The sequence below is a fragment of the Pseudomyrmex gracilis genome, unplaced genomic scaffold, assembly GCF_002006095.1.
Source record: "Pseudomyrmex gracilis isolate BER0280 unplaced genomic scaffold, ASM200609v1 scaffold_109, whole genome shotgun sequence".
Taxonomy (NCBI): Eukaryota; Metazoa; Arthropoda; class Insecta; order Hymenoptera; family Formicidae; genus Pseudomyrmex; species Pseudomyrmex gracilis.
In genome coordinates this window covers 58,654-83,542 of record NW_018020693.1, presented here as the reverse complement: position 1 = coordinate 83,542, position 24,889 = coordinate 58,654, and the positions used below count along the sequence as shown (strand labels likewise).

The 24,889-nt window shown below is 41.2% G+C and overlaps 1 protein-coding gene across 1 annotated transcript; it reads right to left on the bottom strand.

Moving 5' to 3' along the window:
* Positions 1-82: 82 nt before the first annotated feature.
* LOC109856140 (midnolin-A-like) lies at positions 83-24,121 on the bottom strand. Its single transcript, XM_020431092.1, has 5 exons — positions 23,649-24,121; positions 10,608-10,695; positions 3,101-4,258; positions 2,226-2,565; positions 83-2,065 (listed from the first exon to the last, which is right to left on the bottom strand). The coding sequence occupies exons 1-5, from the start codon at positions 24,119-24,121 to the stop codon at positions 1,788-1,790; spliced, it is 2,337 nt and encodes a 778-aa protein (XP_020286681.1). The 3' UTR covers positions 83-1,787.
* Between the last annotated feature and the right edge of the window lie 768 nt (positions 24,122-24,889).

The window sequence follows — 24,889 nt, the reverse complement described above, 5'->3', positions numbered from 1 at the left end:
CTAAAAGTAATCTAAACATAATATATATTTCTATTAGTAGCGTATATGGGACATTGCATTATTTATTTATTTATTATTTTTTTTTTTTTTTTTTTTTTTTTTTTTTTTTTTTTTTTTTTTGTATTTGTAATATTCTAATCAACTTAAACAAATCGTGGCGTCATTAGCATGCCATGCAATATAATTTTTTTTTATAACTATAGAATTGTTTTGGATATATTTTCTCGTGTTTTTTCTTCGTATTTTTCTTTTTTTCTTTTCCAAAAATAATATATAGTATAATTCTAAACAAAGAGCATTCTCCGATATGACTTTACCAGCAAGATTAAGAAGTACAGCATATATATCTCAAAATGTGTACATACACCGTAAAAACTGATATGAATATAGTATTCCCGATTCGATTCAAGTAGTCAAACTCTCTACTCTAAATATCATATATAATTCCTTTGTTTCTCAATCATATGCTACAAATACATATAAATTACACATAACGCAAAATAGAAGTCTCACTTTTCTTGCTTCAAGCAAAATAGAGCCAACATTAATCATTGAGATATATTGCCTTCAAGGCCTCGAAAAAATTGCACAAAAATTTTGAAATCTATAATCGTATATGATAATATTAATGTATCAAAAACCATTTATCAACAAATGCGACGAGGAAGACCTTGAATAAGACCGGCACGTCTATTAGCGCTTTATATTTTTCCTTTATTATGCTAGGCAAAAAGAAAATAACTGACTGGATAAAAAACACATAATATAATAATATTATGTGTTTTATAATTTATTATAGACAATAAAATTAAAATCAAGATCTTTTTCACCTAACATTGCTCTTGTGTACGTATTGTGAAACAAATGTGAAGAAGACATTGGAAAGTGCACTTGCTACTTACAAAAGGTCGCTCATTTTTAGATCAACCAGTCCTTAAGAGATGTGAAATTTTTGCAACAAAGTTTATTCGCGTGAATAATTATTAGTTTTTTTTGTTTTCTATTACCACACAGGATAATAGTCCTCTTCATCGTGAGTCTGGCGATGCGCGAACTTTGGCATTGCTTTTTGAAACAGTCTTGCATACATCAATTCGCGAGCATTGTGCACACAATGCGCGAAAGTACGGTTCCGTTCGCATCTACATATAAGATTTCGATTAAAGTGCCCGATAGCGAGAGAATAATAATTGTGGAGCGTAATATGTAACTGCGCAGTTCAAACAACGAATACTATAACTCTTTAGTTTTTTTTCTTCTTTTTGAACGCGTGGCATGTTTATCGGCGAGTTGTAATCCTAGCAGGAAATTCTTAATAGGATTTCTTAATGTAGGAGTCTTAATAGGAGTATTTGTTCTCTTTTTCTTCAAAAAACGACTTTCATCGACTTTTTTTTCACGCGACGTCGATGTGTGGATACATAAATCACACTGATTCAATCGTCGAGCATAATTATTGTCAACTACGATCGAGACTCGAATCCGGTCAAACACTGCGACTTTATCGTCTTTTTCTCACTAAGTTCGTGGAAATAATTTAGATAAAGGCTGCCCACAAAAAACTCTCGAGTCTCGAGTTGAAGACGTTGCAGTGTTTGACTCTGATCGAAACGAGCTGTACGAAACAAATTGGTAGCTACGTGATAGGACACGTGTTTCGACCCTGCATGCCTTCTGGAATAAATCAGTGCGATGAAAACGAAAAACAAGAGAGACAATTATTCTATGTGTACGATATAGAGGATACTACTGTGCCGTGAATTGACTGAATACGGAGTGACGTATGCTTAAGCCACGACCGGTTCGGGGCTACACGGTTGTAACTCCGGCTCATTCTGCGTGCTGTTTTCCGTGCTGTTGGCGGCGGCAGTGGTGGTGCTCGAGGTCGCCGTTGACGTGTTCGACTCGTGGTTCGGATCGGCAGGAGTCATCGCCGCCCATTGAGTAGTGTACGGGGCCGCTCGAGCCTGTCGTCTGGCTTTTCTCTTGGCGCGTCGTTGCTCCATGACTAAGCGGAGCCGACGCATTTTTCCCTTGGTCGCTTCGTTTTCCTTCGACAACTCCTCTGTACACGAATATTAATACAACATATTTTGATATGTATAACAATATATTCATTAATACATAATTAAATACATAATTCATAGACATTTACAGTTATCAAAAAGAAAATCTTAAAATAAACGTTCTAGCATAAAAACATTTGTTTTATATTTATGACATACCGTTGGTGTATCCCGGTGTTGACTCCTGACAGCCAGCCGATGTCGCGGATCCACTCGCGACGGCTGTTGCGCCTGCAGAAGACGGGGACATCGAGGATGTCTGCTGACGAGCATGCGAATGCCTATGATGATGATGCCTGTAATGACCTGCGGATGCAGCTGGCGTTGCGCAGAGCAAATCATTCAGGATATGAATAATGGTGCTGATGTCCCTCTTTGGTCTACCGTGTCTGTCTTGGAGGGCTGGATTTAAAGTGCCGCTGAACGTGCCGGAATATACACCCTTACCGTGATGATGCATACTCTCTATTATCGCACCTTGTCTACGTCTCGCGTTTTCCTAAATTTAAAGAGACATGTTCCAAGTTACATTTATAAAAAATATGTTCTTTATTTTCTCCTCTCTCTCTCTCTCTCTCTCTCTCTCTCTCTCTCTCTCTCTCTCTCTCTCTTTCTGCATATATTTTAGTATTATTCAAGAAATTCTGAATACAATTAATAAATTCAAATTTAAATTTAAGTATTGCTATATAAACTCTTTCTTCGAAGAATACAACATGAAGTAGTAAACTTTGTATGTATTTCATTGAATGATGACACGTTGAAAGTATAATGTGATGATTTTAAGGGCCTGAGAGTATGTACAAGCAACAACATTTATTCTCTCAAATTCTTATTATTCGCAAAAAAATAAATTCAGTACCAACAGAAGATTGTCTTTTTAAAATAAATACTCTAATTCATTCGATTTGAATCGTCAAATATACCTCTTAGGACCTTAATACGTACGAATATAAGTAACGAATGATACACAGGGAGAACTGGCTTCGGTAACAAATGTATACCTCTGCGAGGTCGACCCGCGAGGTGAGTACCTCAGAGGAGAGTTGCTTCAGTTTTTGCGTAAGATTCCGAGAAGCCTCGGCGAGCGCCCGCGTGTCGAGAGTGGCAGGCTTAGTGGGAGACTGCTGCTCCATCATCAGAGACGAGGTAGGACTCTGCGGACTTGACTCATCGTATTGACTTCTCATGGCATCCACGCTACCAGAGGTAACCGACGACGATTGCTGACCGCCGTGATGATGATGACCGGTGCAGAGCTTCTTTCTGGGTAGCGTTGTGTCGTAGGACTCGGCGGTAGATTGATCCTGAGTAGAAGTAGAACCCGAAGTTACGGGGGACAAAGAAGAGGAAGAAGAGGAAGGGGAAAGATTGAGCAAGCTGGGCTTGTTCCTCGAATGATGATGGTGATGGTGATGGTGATGATGATGGTGGTGGCCATGATGATGGCCATGATGATGACCGTGATGATGATGATGGTGGTAAAGTGGGCAGGGTTGACACGCGCCGGAGGAACTGTTGCCAGATTGAGCGCCGTGCGAATTGGTGCGTGTAGACTGCGAGGATTGGTTTGCGTTGCCAGTTGACGACGGCGACGACGGCGACGACGGCGACGACGGCGACGACGGCGACGATGACGACGACAATGACGACGAATGCGCTGGACTAAGTGGCGTAGGCGACGTGATCCGACTGGAACACACTGGACTGCTGGTGGTAGTGATGATGCTGGCAGTGGGCAGACTGCTACTGCTGCTGCTGCAGCTGGCGGCAGCGTGCAAAACGTTGGCGAGGCTGTTAATCAAGTGCGAAGTTTTTCCAACGGACGTGTTTGCCGCGCTCTGCGGTTTGACGGTGTTGCCGGGCGATCTAGTTGCCAAACACCTTCTTGTTTGTAACGAGGAAGAGACATGGTTGCCAGATACGTTGGATACATTAGCGTTGCTACCGATCGGTACACCGGTGCCGTTGCTGCTGCCGTGATTGTGACCGCTGTTGCCGGTAGAACTCGCCGCCTGATTGGCCGCCGGAGTAGTTGGAGTCACAGTGGACAATTGCAGCTGGATTAACATCATGTGATCGCCCAGTCGCATTGTGAGATTGAGCGGCGCCTTGCCGGACAAGAAGTCGTTCACCTGTGAGTCATTGAGACTTTCCAAGGCCTGCATCACGCTCTGCTCCGGTCGTTGCGCCTGAAACAATGGGCGAAAAGAAGGCGGTTGATTATTGGTGATCGTTATTTCAACCGTGATAACGGACGTCGCGGTTTGATTGTACGTTCGACACATCGCCGTCGGGAGATTTCCGATCACTTTGACAAGCTGTTCGTTGTTCATTCGAGGTAACGAGGCGCATGATACGAGTAACGAAAGCTGTAATTATATATAGCCGCAATAAAATGAATCGTAATAAAAAGTAATCGTGTGTAATGTGTTGATCTTTTGATATTGATATATCAAATTAATATATTGATTAACATTAAATGCAATTTCTATTCTACTGCCATTTTTAATACGATAAACAGATAAAGCAAAATGTATGTGTAAAATAATCTTAATTCACATTCTTAATTGCTCTTCTCTTACTTCCTGTATTCCTTCGAGTGTCATATTGTGACGTTTTTTTCTTTTCAAATGATAGGTATGTGCAAGATGAAACGCGAATCGATGAGACCGCGACGCGAGATAGAAGCGCGAGAAGACCTGCAGAAGAGAGGAAACCTCGCGGAACCCTCGACAGGCGCACAGTTAGGCATCCCTCACGCACACCTAACGGACTTCCTTTCGCCGGACGCGGCGGTCACCGTCGGATTCGGTAATTCGATTCGCGAGCTCTTTCTAAGGAAAGCCTCGACTTCGCGGGAAGCGCATTATTCTTGTAACAAAGAGACATCCGGGGAATTGCATGATGAATAAAACTTTTATATAGGACGTTGAAGTAATCGAGTTCGTGCAAATATCATGCGCCTTTACTATTTTACATTCATCCGAAATCTTCGATCTGTTATCTTCGAATAATTCAATAAGAAAACAATTTGATTGACAAATAATGTCAAAATAATTGTCAGAAATTTTTCAGCGAGCGCTTCCGGTCAATTAGGTTCTTCCTGTTGTCACCCATAAGTCGTTGCTTTTTCTACGTTTTTATCGCCATTGAGTCGTTTACATGCATATTTGAAATAGAAAATGCACATTTAAGATGAAAATGCCTGCAAAACACGACCTTCGCACTTGTTTGTGCGTATCGTACAATTAATTATTAAGTTGAAGAAGATACCGAATAAACGAGTCGTATCAAATGTCGATAATTAACACAGACGGATGTTTTTACAACGCGACGAGTTTGATTTTGTGATTTTCTTCCGAGATTATTATCGGGTTTTGTTTTTCTACGTCAATATTCATAGCTATCGCGATCGATGCGACGAAGAGAATCGCGGCACGGAAGAGAATCGCGGACGTTTAAATTTACGCTATTCGCACGCTCGGCGACATTATAAATTATGAATCGCCGACGCTAAGTATAAGAAACCGACTGTTGCCACTCGCTCTGTGCCGATGCGGTTTCCGACGATGTTGCAACACGCTGCATCGAAAACATGCAGTGCCACGCGCTATCCAACCCTATGCGCTTGCTCCACGTGTCGCGTCAAAGTGCAGCGGAATTCTATTCGCAGCTATAGAACAAGACACGGTCGAGCTGTTTTTGTTTGACCAAGTGCAACACGACGTATCGTAACGTGATTATTCTCTTTTTCTCTCTCTTTCTCTCTTTGTTATTTATTTAAAAGTGTCCTCAAATCTTTCGCAACTATAGGTTCGTTCCGCATCACAACTCTTTACACGACATAGAAACGTTTTCCAAGTAACATAAATTATACTAAACGCGCGGACACAAAATTAAAAATAAATAAAAAAACAACCAAAGTAAATTAAAATATGTTTAGTTTCAATTAGCTTGTTACATGTTTTTATTTTGGAGTTTGTATTCGTAACGCGAATTTTTTATGGTTGTTCTCATATACATTGTCTTTCTTTTTGTATAATTACACTGAATAAAATTGAAAAAACATTTTATTAGATCGCAATCAATTAATCAATCAATCTACTGTTCTACTGTTGCTGAGCCTCAAATTCCGTTCTTCGTTCACGCCGCCAAATCAAACACTCCTTCGTTGCTGAACACAGCAAAGTCCGATCTCATCGCTCGGTGAAACGCTCTTGCAAAACGATTAACCAATCGGGCCCACTCCCCAATCGTCTCTCTCTCTCGCAGAGAACTTCCTCGATGCGCAACGGATCGATCGGATGAGACCACTCGTGAGTCGCGATGAACCGTTTAAGAATCGCGAAGCGTTTTAATTCGCTCCATAAGCGTTCGACAATAAAAGTTAATCCAAAACTTCACTTTCTTGACTTTCGGTTTATTCTCTTAATTAAATACAGTTATACGTTTGTTACACGACTGCTGTTCGCATTCAAATGTTTGTAGCTACACCCGGGAGATCGCTCGGGGAAATGTGTCTACGTGTATATTCAGAACTCATCGAAAGCTGATCCACCTAGAAAACAAGTGAAAGCGACAATAAAAGCGACACGGGCCAAAGCAAATTGAATACCACGTAGCCGATCACGTAATTGACGATGAACTTCTTCACTTTCCGCTACTTTAATTGAACTACTGGATAAAGCGATATATATATATATATATATATATATATATGTATGTAAAACCCGGTAAAAGTATATTTTTAAATGGAACAGCGTGATATAATTGTCGTATTGTGATATTACTTTTCGACGAGGATAACAGATTATTCATAAGTTGTAAGAAAAAAAGTACAAAAACTAAAATAGCAACTGCAAGCCGGTCTCTTAGCGCTTTTTTTCCTAGAAAAGATAAATTTCTCTCGCCTCTTTATTTTCCAGATAAAAATTGCTCCCGCCTACATGTCCCTTTTAATTCAATTGTCTTGCTTTACTGAAAATTCCAAAGACGAGAGGAAAATTTCGATTGATCAAACACTCAAGATTCAAAAGTGAATATACGCGGAGATGGATTTACCGAACTCTCTACTGTAATCGTTCGAGATAGTTAATTACGGCTTACGTATCCGACGGAAGTAGACGCACCGATTTGACTCGTCGTCATCATCTTCGACCGCAAAATCAATTTGTAAAGTGGGTGTGTATCGCACGCCTTGACGCGATAATCTCGTTTGCTATCAAGTCTCACACCAAAACGCCGGAAATCCCAGAAATTGAATAAAGTAGTTGGTCTAATATACGTACACACGATAACGACGACTTGAATATTTTTTAAATTAGAAAAACGAGAGAACGCGGTATTTAGTTTTTTTTTTTTTTTTTTTTTTTTCAAAATAAGATTATTGTCTATAAGCAGAAGTCAGAAATAATCAGAAAATATAGAACTAATTTTTTTTAGCAAGTAGAGTAGCTTCGACTCTTTGTCTCATTGTCGAAAAGATGTTGTACTTTCACTAAAAGAAATAAAGTTTTGTGTGCATTCAGCTTTAAACGTAAAATATTTTTTACATTTAAAGCTATTTTTCGAAATGTCGAAAACTACGTAACAATATAAATGTAATATACGCACGTATATATTTTGAAATTGTGTAACTTATGCATGCAAGGTTACGCGTTTTATCATACACATATAGAGACACAAGAAAAATATTTTTCTACTGTGAGGTAAACATACTTTCACCTGGAAATATATCAGCGTACTATTCCAATGCCAATCGGCAGAAGTAAATTAAGGATTACATTAAATTGGTTTATCTCGCACGCGTTAAAAATAAGAAAAAAAATACCGGGCGAGTATAAACTTTAACACATCGTGAGAGGACTGGTTTAACAGCATCGAAATTAATCGAGCAGGTTCTGGCGAAGATGGATTCTGCCATTTTGCCAACATCTAACGGTGATTCCGCGAGTCAAGTGAGAGCGGCGCCGGACGAAGTCCGAAAAGCCGAGACCCGGCTCTTTTTCTCTTTCTTTCTCATCTCTGTCACTCTCTCTCGGCTGGTCGAGCGAGCGCTCGGACGAGGAAAAAAGAAACACTCAGAGATAAAGCGCTGCTCTTCGATCGCGAGACGCTCGCTCGCTCTTGCAGCCGAGCCGAGCTGTGCGAACCCGGCCCCGTTGGATCTCGCCTCGTCCCCGGTAACCACCCACGAATGATATCTACAGGGTGTGCCAGCGAGCATGCAAACTGCCGGCTACAAATCGGAGAAAGCGATTAAATTTTCGCGTGAAGAAAAGAAACAAGAGATCAAAGCTGGTAGCTACGATTCTTATGAGTTCAGATGCTGACGTTGATGTAACGAAACTTATCTAATGCTTAAATAGCAAAACAAGAACTTCAATAAAATTATTGCAGTATATTTATGTACAACCTGATGTTTCATGTATATCATAAAATTATTGATTTCAATTGATAAACAGATGAAACATCCTAAAATATTCGGTATCTAGAATAATCGATATTGTACGACATAGTAATTATGTGCGTCGACACGTGTGCGTCTCCTTTTCCACGACACCCTGTATGCGTCGTAGCGATCTCGCGAGGGCGCGTAAGAGAGAGCGAGAGAGAAAGGGAGACGCGCGCGCAACGCACACATACACACATATACACTCGGCTCTCGATCGTGCGTATCCACGTACCTACACAGGGACGGGCTTTAAAATTGACTGCCGGTGACCGAGAGCCGAGAGCGGGCGGTCCCCCTTGACAGCCATGCGAACAAGTCTCGGCCGCGCGATAAGGACCCGGGAAACGCACGCGCGCTGTTGCTAGCGGCTCGAGCCCGGGTCGGAGTCAATTTCAGACACCGGGGTAAAGAGGGAAGAACCCCCGAGTTCCCTCTTCTTCCCTCTAATGCCTTCAATCCCTTAACCGACGCCTGGAATTGGGAATTTATTCGTAGCCGAGAGTCCCAACCGGAGCATATAGATGCCTGATTAATCTGGAGAATTAATGTTTTACATTAATTAAACATAAAATATTACTCCCTTCCCCCCGCGCAACAAATAATTTAGTGTAGGTTTACTTTTATTATGAACTGATTTCATAAAATATTATAATTTAATAATTGCACGCGTGCGTTTCAAAAATAAATATAAACGCTTTCCGAAATATAACGTCAATCCGAAATCGAATCGGTGACATCTCTTGATGGGAAATAAGAGTGTTGTATACTACATACATTTCCCTCTTCTTCATTCGTGTACGTGACTGACTGAAAAGATTTTGAGTGTCTCTGCTACAAACGCGTTACATTCGCGCCAATCTTCGTATTCGCTGTTTTATCTCGCTTCATGAATACGTCCCCGCGTAATTCTCAAGCGGAAATATAAAAAGAGAGAGAGAGAGAGAGAAAAGTTTCCGTGAAACTGCACCTTGTGTCCTAAAGACTGTTCCATGCGGACAACACCTGTATGCTTGTGGCCGGTTAGGATTAGATTGTGTTATATTATGTTACTTTAAGGAAGACTGTATCGCCTGCAGTCATATGGTCTGGACGTCATATGTTTCGTGCGCTCGGATTTCTGCAACAGATGCTCGCACATGTGTGATCGACGAATACAAAAATTGTGTCACGTTCTTTCGAAAAATTCGTTACATTTTTTTACATATTTTTTATTTATAGTATCATTGATAACACTATCATTGACAACACTATTATTTAAAAAATAGTGTTATTTTTAAATTTCAAAAGCAGTGGTAATTCTCAAAAAAGCATGAAGATTTACTTGATACCGATAAAGACGAAAAATACAATTTTTTTTCTTGAAACGCAGAAGAGAGACGGTGCAAGCGCCGTCTGTTCGACGACGGTCTCGGCCGGATCCGCGAATCGCGGGCTAAAGGTGTCGGGGACGATATGGTGTGTGACCGAGAAACCAAGTGACCCGGCGATATACGTGAACGCACGGAGTTAACGGCGCTTGCTCGCGCGGATCGTGCGCACCTCCTCGTGTAACATACGTTACGTTCTCTTCGTCCTCGAGAGTCACCGGCAGTCCTCCGTTCCGACGAGCGAGCGAAGAACGGTTCCAGGATGGGACGCCGACGAGTGTCTCGAGCGCGCGAGGAGATCCGGGTTGCAATTGCGGACGCGACGAAAAAGAAACAAACCTATTGCTATTTTCTACCGATCCAGCTGAAACTTCGCGCTTCCAAGAATCGCGATCCGTCTCGACATCAATTTTACTTGTTTATTTCTGTAGAACTATTTTTGTCGAACTATTGGTTTGTTGTGTGGTAGAAAATATTAAATACAAATTTCACGATATAATTTTATACCGTCACTTTTTGTTACTTCAAGTTAGATAAATATAGAATAGAGAAAATAAGTTTTTTTTTAAATGCAAATTGGTAGTTTGTTTTTATCGGAAACGATGTATCAATAAAAAAAACTGTACCGCGATAACCGCTTATTCTCGTGCGCCAGTGCAATGGATTGATTTGATTAAAACTTCGCATGCAAGTGCAGGACACGAGAGTTGAACTTACCAGCAGTCCGGTTTCCACGCTCGGTAGCAGCGTGAGTCGACTGTCGTTCTGTAGGCCGTTTTCCGCGAGCGTACCCTCACGCAGCTGCCTGAAACAGAAAAAAAAATAACTTAGATTATCGTTTTTATCGTCTCAGAATCGTCGCAATTAAAACTTGAGAAGACTTTCAACGGAAACATATTTATCGCATATACTTATCGCAAAATCATCAAGAATTTTTTATGTTATTAATTAATTTCTTCTTTTTTCTACAAGATCTGTTAACAATTAAACTTTAATCGTTTCCGAAGTCAAAGAAGTACATTACGTGCGGTAAATAATTGTAGTTAGTTAGTTCCTAACAACTCCTCTCTCTTTTTCAGATCAATTTCGAAATCTTTGTTTTTTTTTTTTTTAATTAGTCGAGATGGTACATGAGTTGTAAACGATTTGTTCGGAAGAGTTTCTGCTTTTGTGAATCGTCAGAGTTTCTCTTTCTTTTTCAAAAAAACTCAAATCGCGTGAATATTACACAACGATATAAAATTGAACTCGTGCACAGACATCAGAAATCATCCCATTCAAACACGTGTTAAACGAGAGCTGTCACAGTTTGGCAGTTCGAAAAGTGGCGTGAAGAAAGAAAGCGATTCAGGCCGGCACGATGCGAGATGAAGAGGAGGCAAGAATCGCAAGTCGATGAAAAATACTTGTATGCAACAGCCGACAGAATTGGGTCGCGCCTCGCCTCGTCTCATCTCGCCTCGCCTGGAGAGAGAACATCCCGCTCTATATATCGGGTTTCTTCAGCCTTATGAATAAATCGTGATGGATACAAATCGCATTTTCCCGGTCTATACCTCGTGAAATACAGCCGACACGAGAAATGTGTACTTGCTCGTTTACCGGCTTAGAAATTTTATCGAAATAATGCGCGTCAATTTTCATTCGGTTACGTGAATTCCTTCCCGAGATGCTGTTTGATAGAAAATGGCGCGATGATAACGACAAAAGAAAAAAGAAGGAACACTTCTTTCTCTCGCCTCGTGTTTTTTTTCTGACAATCAAAGTTCGCCGCCGACCCGGTTCGCACGCCACGCGCGCTATCGCGAGGCCGTTCTGATGCAACCGCCAGCACGAGCGGAAATCGACCGAAATAAACACGCGTGTGTTTACACGCACGCGATAAAACAACGCCACTTTGGAGGAATGAGCGGAAACCAGAATGCAATCCTTTCACAGAGAGATCAGAGAGAAAAAATTGTCGCGCGTAAAAGCGGAGTGCGTAGAGAAATGTTACATAAAACTAGTGAGATTCTCGCTCTTGACATTATTTTCTTATATCTCTTTAGCTTTCTCCCTTTTTGCGGTGATCTGTCAGGATAAAAATAGTTCACTGCGCGAATAATTTATGTCAAGTAAATAAACAAATCGGCCGTAATATTCAACATTTTATATTTTATAAACGATACTCTTTTCTGTTTATTATTTCTAGACCGGTGTGTATACATATATCGATAGAAAAAAAATTTACGCATTGATAAAGCTAAAAATAGGATAAAAGTTATCGACTGCCGTGTCGTTAACTCTTGCGTTCAAGTCCGCTTACTTCCAAGCGCAAATACTTCACTAACCCCGGTGTCTTGATTTTCTTTATCATTTTACTGCGAACACAATTGCGATAACGCGCGATAGTTTCCGGTATTGGCTGATACTGCCGATATGTATGTGCGTGTGATATAACGCGAGCGATGTGCGTATCGCACGCACAGGAATACACATTGTAAGTCTTTTGGAATATATAAAAATTCATGACGGCCTCGGTTGGCATTGACGGCGGCGAGCGATAAAACAATCTATGTAAAAAAGAGGTGTCGATAAGAAAACGCCAATCCAGAGAGTGAGAGAGAGAAAAGATTAAAATCCGCTAACGCTGCTATTTTCATTGGCGGTTGCGCGCTGTTCATCGGACCTCGATCGAAGGAATGAGACCTTGTCGCACGCGAATGTAACATTTCCGATTCGCGCTCGATCTTAATCGGAGCAAGCGCGCATGCTGCTAGAATTGATTCTCGGGAATCTGTATTTAACTTGAAACTGTGTTCGATACACTGGGTGTTCCACTTCTATTTATCGCGAGATTGCCTCTGAAAAAAAAATTGATTTTGAACGAAAAACCGCATCGTTTCGAAGAAACAATCCCATTTTAAAATGTAATTTTGTTTTCAACAATCCGTTTTGGTGATAAAAAATATAATTGGGTTTACTTTTTCAAGTAAGAAGTGAAATGTAAAGTCGATGCTCCAATGTCAAATTTCGCTCAATATGGTCTTTTGATAGGTCACTTTTATTCTGATTTGACTTTTGTTTTTTAATCGTTTGTGCAATTAGTTTTACATATACATGTAGTTTAAGTTGCTGTCAAATGTGTTTTGGCAGTTGATGATAGTACAATGATTGTACAATGCGTAAACTGCATAAAATTAGTAACATGTTTAGTCCTGCAAAATTTCAGGATTTCGAATACTCAAGTCGAATTATTTGTCTGACTTATATCGGCCTGCTTTATTCTTCGTGCACAGGAAACTGGTCGCGTATTTCGAGACTTTACGTAGATCTAACGCCCGACGAAGACACACAGAAATGCGCTTCGCTGGTCAGATATAACCGAAGTGGAAAGAAACGAGAGAGAAAGAAAGAAAGAAAAAAAGAGAGAGAGAGAGAGAGAGAGAGAGAGAGAGAGAGAGAAAGAAAGATGTTGACAGGTAATGGTCGTGCCAGAGCCGCGTGTCGCACACCCGGGTTATTGTACTCTTCGGCCATTCTTCGAGTGCCAAAAGCCCGGCATTATATCGAGTCTGACGAACGACCAAACCTAAGCTCTCTTACTTCTTCATCCTCAGTTATCGGACACTGAAAACATTTTAGGGCGTAGGCTTGCTTGTATTTTCTAGGTTTTATCTAATCTTCGTCGCTTTTTCGCCATTCTCTTGACGTCGCTTCTCTTTACTCAGCGTATATTTACGCGACATACAAGATAGCAATTTGCATGGCGCAACAAATCGGAGTCTGCACAATGATTTTCGAGAGACTAATTATAATGCGACATTTTTATGTCCGTCAAACAATATATAATGTGTTATCCTTCAATTTTCAATATATGCGTTCGCTTTATCCGTTAAATTACATTTTGTTAGCAAACAAGAGGAAATAAATTTCTCCAATTCAACAATACGATCAATGTTACGCAAGTAAATAATATTGGAAGAGAGAAAGAGCGAGCGCACAAATGTGTTTTATTATAATTCAATAAATTTAACATATAAATAATTACACTTTTCGCACGCGCGTGAATAATAGTATTCAGAGTTTGTTTAGTGCAAACAATATTCAAATACAATAACATACAAAAACACGTTCGTACGCGATTTTCGCTATACGTTCCTGCATTGTGCTCGGTGCTCGAGTAACCGACAGCGGAAGATTTTATATACAGGATAACGCCCCGCTATCCCACCCTCGGCTGCACTTGAGCAACGTGTTCGGCTACGTTGGGAGTCTAGATTAGCGGCGCTGTCGTTTTCCTTCGATAGGTAAGAACGGTTTGCGCGACGATTCTCTTGTTGCGAAACGCGTCGGCCCCGCGCTCTGAACACATACATAAGTAAGGGATCGAAACGAGAATCAGAAAAGGCAAAACTCTCCTCCGACCTTGGCAACCATGCATCTCGCACCAATCGCGATCACTCGGCAGTTATCCGATACTTCGTCGTGTGCGTGCGAGAGACGGTGTTTACTTCAACGTTGCCGATGACGATTATTCACTTCTCTTCTTTTTTCTGATGTTCACGACTGGCGTCAGGTGCGATATCTTTTTGCAGCACGGTATAAAATTTCGCGTTATAATTCCTTCGCGAAGAATGAAAACTCGGCATCGCGCGACGAAACATGTTGGGCTCGCGCATATTCGGAAGAAGTCGACGTGTCGATTGAGCGCGCACGATAAAGCAATTGCGCAAACAAAAGCGCCGAATATTCCCGTCATCAGCATTTACGTGGACAGCTCTCGTGAATGCACGCAAACACACACGTTCGTAATTTAATTTCTGCATGCCACAGTCTGCGCAAGGCTCTCGAGAATCTAATCGGAGCTAATTGTCCCGAATGACGGTTAATCGACGTATTTAGTAATTGCGTAATTGCGGGTGCGCGATGATTTGACGGCGAAACAATTCGTTAATAATTCGATATGGAGAGCCGCGGCGAAGATAACGCCAATAGAACAAGCTCTCTCGAAGCGTCCTCCTGTTCTTCGTCTTCTCGCTTTTATTCGTAGCGGTAAACTCCCGGCTTTTTGTATAAATTAAACTAACGGAGACTCGGGGCGGCGGAATCGCGAAAATACAAAAGTGAACGGTAAAGCGGCTGAGAAGTCGCAACGTCTCTCCCGGACAATGCGATATTTCATTGCGCAAGCAATTAATTGTTTCATGAATAAATATGGATGCTTTATAATTATGTACCCATGGATCACATAAATTATATCATCAAGTTTATGAATGACTACAGCAGATACTAGAGCAAAAACAAAAAGAGAAGAGAAAGAAAGAAAGAGGTGGAGTAAGCATTTTTCTAAGGCGGGCGTAAATAAGCTTTTGAAGGAAGACGCGATATTCGGCGCCAAAAAGAGAGAGAAAGAAGACAACCCGCACTTATACATCCACGTTTATACTATAAATATTATCGTTCTGTTTCTGTCCTTATCGTTCACGCCCGTTCTGTATCTCAGAAGAGAGGTCAGAAGCGGAACATATGTATATTTGTGCGAAGAACGGAATAAACACGTTTGTAATTGCGCAAATATTTTCGTTGTTTCGTTCTTCGCGCGCCCATTTCGAGTCGCGAATTTTTGCTCTGCGAAATGCATCGAGTAACAACCTTCGCAAATAACCTTCAATTTTCTAACGACTCTACGTACACAGTTTTGCAATTACGCGCAATTTCGAATATAACTGATAGAACTCTATCTTGCGCGAAGTTGTTCGTTCTTTCGACCGCTACGTGTATTCTACACTCGACACGCTCTAAATGACGCTAAGCGCTTCTTTCGAGTTTAATTTTTGTGAAACAATATAAGCGACTAAATTGCCGGTTCTTTTGTTCAAGGTGTACCTTTATCGTCTTCGAGTTCTTTTTTTTTTCTTTTTTTTTAAGCGGATACGTACAATATCATTTCAGAGAAAGAGAGTTTCCGTCTTTTAAATAATACTTTTTCTCATTCGCTTGTATTTAAACTAATCCGATTATACGCACCTTTCCGAGAAAGAAAGAGAGAGGCGGAAAATAGAGGTAGAAAGCGCGGCTAAAAATAACAATCTCTCTTTCTCTCTCATTATGGGTTATAAATAGCTATACGATGTGTTTTAATGTAGTGTTATTCTTGGACCGGTATAATAATCGATTGTTGGAACTGTGCTTTATGCAATTTCATTACGTAAATTACACTGTTTTTAATGATAATTCTGATTTGCAGAGCATCAAAATAATTGATTGCAATGAAATTAGCAAAGTTACAATTGCCGCGTGCACAAAGACACACTATTAATTTTCTCAAATTACAGAGACGTTGGCGAACACAGTCGCGAGAGGTATTGAAATTTCTCGAGAGAGAATCTCACTCTCTCTCTTTCTCTCTGTGGTTTTATATATTAAAAACAAAATTTAGCATTAAACCGCGCAGGTCGATAAGGCTCTGCAGTGGGTAATTCGCATGCAACGTCGCGGAATATAGATAATCTCGCCAAGGATAGATTAACACATGTAGCCGCGAATAGATATAGTGTGGCCAAGGAAAATCGTTACTTCCCCAAATGCGTTTCGAGAGTGATGCATGCGAGAAAACACGCACATTTTACACAATTCAAACAAGTGCGTGTGTGTGTGTATGTGTGTGCGTGTAATTAAAACATACAAATGTACTTCTACTATTTTTGTATTTCTTTCTCCTTCTCAACGCACCTGTGTAACCCTAACTTACACCGCTATAAATATTTTTGCGCGACAAATGGGAGGACGCATTTCGATAAAAATAAAATCAACCTCTGCATCAAATAAAAATAACTTGCGCGCACACGTACATAGACACGTGTATAGAGAGTCGATTCGTTTAATTCGCCGTTTAAGTCGCAGAACGACATTACTCGGTCTTCAAGGTATCGGATTAATTCCGCTTTGTTCTCCCCGTTCCGCTTTGTGGATTTCGGCAATATGTATACGTGGCCGAAGTCTCGCCGAACCGTTATACGCCGTCGCGAAGGAAACGCGCGCAGCGAAATCCTTGAAGAGGCACGGCTGCGAAATATATTTTTCCTTTTTTTTTTTTTTTTACGACGTCCAGGGACGTCGAGAGACAAGGAGGAGCGACCTTCCTCGCGTTCCTCATGCGCGAAATATCTGCACGCGTGTACCGGCCTCGCATCCATCGCCGCACGTGGCGCGTAAACAATGCTAGCCCACGCCTATATGTGGGCTATGCATGCAAATCGAGCTTTTGCGCGTCAACATGTGTAAGCAATGCGAAATCGATTTTGACACCGATAGTTTGTGACGGCCGAGCGTTCACAAACAATAATTAAGTACAGTTTTGTAAACAAAGAGAATTTTCGAACTTTTCCAAAAGAAAAAAGAGAGAGAGAGTGTGTAAAGTACTTAAAATTATCTATTACGTGTAAAAATATGATTCCCAATTACGCGGAAATATTTACACAAAATGTCATCGCGCAAGTAAGTGCACTTTACATTCACAAAAGCATCTCGTAACACGCGGTTCCATTTCATTGATTTATTTGAAATTTTTTTTATCAGCACGTGGAGTCTAAAACCTTGTGTTATGTCGCATATATTCTATATTTAAATATAAAACACACAAAATCATCTCTTCTTAAGTGTCACAAAGAAAATTTCACACAAGAGAGTGTGATAAACTACGGACAATAGTTTCCGCTTGACAAATATCTGTCAATACTGGCCTTCGTAAGATGCTAGGGCCATAGAAACTGGCTTGAAGAAAGTTACTACTAATCCGTAAATAATTGCTTAAGTTAATGTGTCTATATATAAATAAAAATAGAAAAATAATCATTTCTTAAAAAGTAAAACGAGACAAAAAGTACATTCAAATCGCATTAATATAAAAAAACGAGACTATACTATAAGTTGCATTATTAAAATAATAATTAAAGAAATAAATTAGTAATTAATTAAATATAAATTTAAAATATTTAATAAAATTAATGAAAGAGAAACGTTATTTTATTCAAAACTGTAGTCTCACTTTACACTCGCAAAATATCGGTTAAGTTTGCGCAGCTCGTAAAACGCATGAGAAAAGATTTTTCACGCAGACGTATGCATACGCTATGAAAAAAACTATGTAGACGTAATTTTATCGTCTTACACGGCGTAATCTTGCCACGCACTTTGTCTCTGGTTTACGAGCAAGGACTGACATTATATAATCTTCATTATAATCTCATTATAGTTATCACGTGCGATCTCGAGCAAAGCTAAAAAATTTATCAATTTTTCATTGTAAGGTGAATATTTCTAAATAAACACATTTTCATGTTCTATTACAAGAGTTTATCGCAAATCGCGGTCAATATCGCAAAACAAAGATAACGTTCTCTTCTCGGAAAACGCAGATAACTCGCAATTTATACACAGCAGTGACAGTTCAACCAGCTGTGCCGGTCGGGAAGCGTTTTATCTCTCGATTGGCAATTCTGCTATAAGCAAGTACACGCTTTTTAAAAATCTACCGTAGAAGCGAGAAGGAATGTTATATCTATCATGCTCGCGCGTTTTCTCGAATTGGCGACCGGCCATACCTGATTGAGCGAAGTACGCGTGCGTTCACTCGCCTCGCGACTTTCCCGGATTATCCCGGACTGCCGACACCGATAAACATGTTTTCGCTCACCGATATAAGCGAAAATTAACGAGATGCGCGGGGGCGAGACGAGGTCTTACTTTTTCACCGTGTCAATTACTCACTTCGAATTTCGCAGAAGGTTGAAATAAAAGCGACACGTTTAGCGCGGTTAATAAGAAACGCTTCTTTGCTCGGAATTCGTATAAAAAATTCCGGTCTACATCAAAAAATAAAATTAATAGTATGATTTCAATAAAATTCAACAAAAACCACCAAGTTACTATTTACAATTTCTTGATTTTGGTATTAAATAAAATGCGCATCATGATCAATGCGCATGATCAATCTTTATTAAAAGCGAACGTTCAAACTCGCTTCTTCTGCGAGCAACCTGATGACTAACAGAAATCTCACGATGACACATCCGCATGATCGACCGCATACTGACGTAGACATATCGAGCGTATCTTGCCATTTTTTTTTATCAACACAGACTTTAAAGAGACTGCAATAGAAGTCTTCCAAGTCCATAAACGACAAGCGTAAACGTTGACCTGAATATCTTCGTGACGTTAAAACCTTCACTAACAACAAACACTCGAGAAACTTTATAAGAGTAAAAATAAAAACTCAAATGAATTACATTCAATTAATTACTAAAATTATAAGAAGAAGGATAATATATTTATTACACAAAAATACGACGAGAGAGTAAGCGACGAGAATAAGACACACTCTCATCATCACGTTCGTGACGCAACGTTCTACGAGAACGGAATATGTCGCACAATGGTGACAATGTCGTGTTACAAAGGCTAACCAATGTCGCGCTATCGTAACGGCTGTCGCGTCAACTATTTAAAATCGTCGCCGCGAAATATTCCCGACGGGAATTCGGGAACACGACGTCGCGGAGAATCCCGCAACGAGGTTGGGTCAACCGAATCGAATTCACCAGTTTCGCGTGTTGTATGCACGTACATCAGGCACACGTGTGTTGCGAAAAGAATAAAAAGAGACAAAACAGCTTGCTGTGTAAAGCAAATCTTTCGGCGCGTGTTGTTTCAAGTTTTGTAAATTTATGTTCGCGATGCGAAAGCCAATCTTATTATGTTTAATTTGAATCGCACAGGAAATGACGTCGAATTCCCTTTGATATTTCCATTTCCTTGTTGACCTTCTAATTTTATCTTTGTCCTATACGTAATAAAACGACGATGACACAACGCAAAGGTTACAAAATAATAATGCAATATCGCGTGTATGCAAATGTTATTTTATCTCTCGAATTTCTCTATTAACAATTCAATTTTATAATGTTATTCGGCAGAAATATCAAGGAAAGATGTTGTGACATTTAAGTTACTTTCTCATTTGTTGTTTCCTTTATCTTGCGTAACGTTTAATAATATAACAAAGTATTTATATATATCTCTTTCCCTGCACACTTGTAACGTCTCTTCTGCACGTGACTAAGTCACCTGTGTCATCGAAATTTCTCTCAAGTCTCTCTCTCTCTCTCTCTCTCTCTCTCTTTCTCACGAAATCGATTCTTTCTCACACTCGATTTAATCAACGTTACACGCCCTATAAATTTTACCCTCCTTTTAACGTAGCGCATGAAGCGAGGAAGATAAACCTTTTATTGAGAATATTTTCTTGACGGCAAACGCGACCGGAGTCTCTCCGCTCCGACGCGATGTGACTGAACTGACGCACACGGCACAGCTGCCAGTATCATCCTCACGTCTACGCGCACGCAGGTGCGTTTCTGTTGTTCGAAGAAGGAAAAAGATCCGGCGGTGCTACCTGCGCCTGAAACTGTCCCGACGATGCACAAAGAAAACGAGCTACGGACGAGTAGAGGGCAGGCTCGTGAAAGCTCGAACGAGAGAGAGAAGAAGAAGAAGAAGGAGACAGAAAGAGATCGGGAGACGGTGAGAGATCCCGAGAGAATTTTGCTGGTCCCGATCGAGACACGTAAGAGACGAGGCAGCAGAAAAAAACGCCGACGACTAAAAAGCAAGCAAGTAGGTAAGAAAGGAATAAAGAAGAAGCGACCGCCGCCGATATCTCGCGCAATGTAGAGAGGTACAGCCGGTCCCATCATTTCGATCTTTCTCTTTTATCCTTCTCGCTCGTTTTGTACGTGTATCGATAGATATTATACTACTGGTTTTTAACTTATTTGAATAACGGAACGTAGATTTAAAAAATGATTACAATGGGAAACCAGAAATCGACTGCAAATTTCTATATTTAAAAGGAAATTTACTCCCCGAAATAATTCATGTGTCTTTATTATTTTTGTGCGCGTAATAATTGTGCTTTCAACGACAAAGTGATATGTATTATTTTTCTTTATTACACCGTAAATGATTATCTCATTTTGTACATTCGGTTACTTTTGCCGAATCTTTTCCCGTAAATTTTCTCCTGCGATTTTCTGTTTAGTCATACTCATTCCGACCGGGGGCTTACCCCGAATAACAAATAGATTCCTTTCTCCTTCTTCTCCCGCGCGGTCGTTCCGTACGACGACGGCGGCGACGATGGTGGTGCATCTCTCTCGCACCGTCCGCCGTTGCAGACGGCTGTCACTGTTCCACTTTACGGGAGCGCGATTTCCCGAGATATCCTCTACCTACTCTACTACTACAAGCCACCTCCGCGCTACGTCCTCCGACCTCTCGCCTCTCTCTATCTCTCTTATTAAATGTGTGTGTGTATGTATGTACATGTATGCGCGCGCGCCAACCTTCTACTCCACCATATTTCTCTCGCGTGTTCGCACGAAGCGGCGGCAACCAAGAGGTGGTGGAGGTGGATGGGGATCCGCGCTGCGGCCCCCACAGACGCCCACGAGAGCATGTATACAGGCGGTTTCAGGAGGATAGGTCGATACCTCGAGGATGCTATCGCGGGGTTATCAGTACTCGGCGAAACTCGGAGAAGATACGACAACGACGACGATCCTTGGCTTCATCGGAAATAATACGGAGTCGTCGATCATCGCCGGCATCACCGAGACTTTTGGAATTCTTTTCGGGTATTGTGATTAAAATGAGGCGCGCACACATACGAAATATGCATACGTACAAAGTATTTTATATATATATATATATGTTTTGGTTTTTATTTCTCAATCCTGATTTTTTTCTTTTTCTACCGAAACACTGTAAATTTTTTTGTTATTAAATATTCCTCCCTAAGTGTTAATAAATATAAAGAAAAGAATCTCAGAAAGGTGTATTCGTAGGGAGAAAAAAAGAGAGAAATCTCACAAATTTGTAGAACCGATAAGATAAACAAAATGACATCACATAAACATGAAATTTAAATTACAACAATAAAAAATATGATGTTATGAACGATAGAACGCGAAAATCTGTTATCACATATCTATATACTATTTAAAAAATGTGTTTACAGTAAGAACGTAAGAACTTAGTGAATAGTTAAAAAAAAAAAAGAGATCATGACTTTCAAAACATCATTTAACTTACGAAATACATTTGTATATATATATGGAAACGCGAAAACAATACATAAAAAAAGCGATTGACCAACAAGCTGAACACAATACTGTTTTCCATAGTCCGACATTATCAATGTTATCAAAATTTCTTATTTATGTACACACATTGTCTCGAATACATCAGGCGTGGAATGCGATGACGTCAATAACTCAAACGTCAAAAAGTGGATTCGTGCGTGAGGATTTTGCATTCGACGGAACCGGTTTGACTTCCGAAGTATCGACTCGTCGAGCTGAAACACCCGGTATACGCCGCCAGCATACATGCACCGCGAGTTATACGTTCTTTTTCTTCTTCTCTCTCTCTTTCCTCACCGACGCACGTCCAAAAGTGCACCGGCACGAAGGACGAGCCAGACGTTTGCCGGTTCTCTACCCGGGTCTCTCTATTCTGCCTTCCCTCGTATCTTCCCCTCTACGTCCTCCGTCACTCTTTTTCTTTCTCTTCTTTCTTTACAGAGCGAGGCAAAGGGGGCGAGGTCCGATCCGATTCGAATGCACGTTCGCTCGTGGGAAAAATAGAAGCGACGCGGAGAGCGAGCCACTCGTAAAGTCCGCTTCGTCGGGGCATTTCTTCTTCCTCCGCTTTTGATGTCTTCGAAGATAGGATCGCGAACGATTTAACACGAGTTCGCGAGACGCGTCGTATCGCAACATTACGAGATATCACGAACGCTTCAGCTGACCAATAATATCTCATGATTCATCTATCGTTTTTACACCTTTGTGGTTTTTCTTTTTCTTTTTTTTTTTTTTGTTTTAATTTTACGAACGTATCGCATACACATGTTTTATTCCGATAGCACAAAGAAGACGATAAAAGTGTAGTTGTAAGAATTCTTTTTTTTTTTTTATTGTTTTATTTTATATAAGGATCTCTCTTCTTTATTCTAGTATCTCAATATCTTACCTTCCCTTCTTTAATGTTCAAAATATGCTCTATGGAGCATAATCGTCTTAATCCACGAACAGGAAACGTAAAAAGATAATCTTACACTTGAATCGTTTCTGCTGTCAAAGTCTTGGATCTATTGTTTTTTAACTTTCTTCTGGTCACATCTCAGTATCCTCGCAAAGTTTTATATCTTTTTTTTTATTCAGTTTTACGTATTTGTTATTAGTTTCTACATACGGAAGATGATTAGAGTATACAATTCGAAAGAATCTTTTTACATTTATATATTTATCGCGCTCACGTATTTTACTTATCTCTTATTTACCTATTCTTTCTGAGTGCTTCGTTTATCTTTTAACGCGGAAAAAAAACTTGGCGTGGTACGTTCGACAAATTCTTTTTTAAAGTTTAAAATCCCTGATGACTTCAGCGAGAGTTAGGACACCTCGCGTTGCACAAATACACGAGGATAAATCTTACATATACTATTCTTGCGATTAAAGTTGAGACGCGGATATCATCAGAGATTCTCGGAACTTTGATTCATCGGAACTGAACGTCGGTGTTTCGCGTACATACTTTGCTGTTTTATTTTCTTGTTTGAACACGCGCGCTCAAAAATAAAAAAAGAAAAATAAAAACAAAAATAAAAACAAAAATAAAAATTAAAAAAATAAAAAAACGGGAAACACTCACCTCTCACGATGCAGTAAACAGATGCGCTCCTTGGCGACCTTCAGCTTCTTGGAGATGATTTTCTTGAGGTTTTCCACGGTGTCGTTGCGGTCCACCGTGAGATCGAACTGGCCACCGGTAGTCGGCGTGATGCACACGGTGATCTCGTCCTTGTCGACCGCGTTGGCCGCGGCGGTGGCCGTGACGCAGCCACACCCCGGTTGCGGTGCCAGCGGCAACGACTGCGGCGTCGTCGAGCAGGAGGTAGCGGCAGCGGCGCGTGGCCCCGGGGACACGGCTCCGATCGAGCTCTGGTCGCGACACTCGACAACGTGATCAGGTGCTACGGCGGTGCTATCCGGCGCGGAGGAGGCGGCGGAGGTTGCGCCCGACTTGTCGTCGACCGTCCGCATCTTCGGAGAGGCCTCCTCGCTCTCGCTTCCCATCGCCGACGTCACGTCCGACGCTCGCGGAGAGCTCGCGGTCTCGTCCATCCTGCCACGATGCGGCGATTTATATCGACTGGCACTGTAAGCGGCGATAATGAACTACCGAGTGTGAAAAAAAAACCAACACAACACACTGCGACGGCAATGACGATTATACTACGACAACAGCAACGACGATGACACACGTTCGCCTGCTCGCTCGCAACTGCTCCGCGTCGCTCGTCGTGTGTGTCTCTCGATCTCTGTTCTTCCCCTCCTTTCAGCTACGCTCTCTTCTTGCTACGCTACTTCGTCTCTTCCTCCCCCGCTTAACACCGATCTGGCACTCTTTTTATGCGTTCGCCGCCCACCGCGCGCGTTACTTTGTGTCGCGACCGTCTGGTATGGGTGCACCTGTGCTTCTCGCTCGGCGTCCCTTCGCCGCCGCTACTACTGCTGCTGCTGCTGCTACTTTTACAGGCACGGAGCCCGTTGACGAACGAAGGAGGGTACGTAAAGCCGGTAGGAGTGCGGTCGCGAGAAACGCGCACGCGGCGAATTGGAGAACAACAAGCGCGGATATTATAAGAGGGGAGAGAGAGAAGGGGAGAAAAAATGGGTGCAAAGAGAGACGGGAGCCGAAAGAAGAGCGAAAGAAGCGAGGAAGACGAATCGCACACTTGTCCCTTGCGACACACGAAGAAGTCGTTGAGGAGCACGATCGATAAGCGATAAAGGTTATTCGCGAATAACCCGATGGGTCTCAAAGGCGCAGAGATAACTGCTTCTTACCTTCGTCTTCTTCCCGACGGCTCACTGTCCGTGTTAACACTG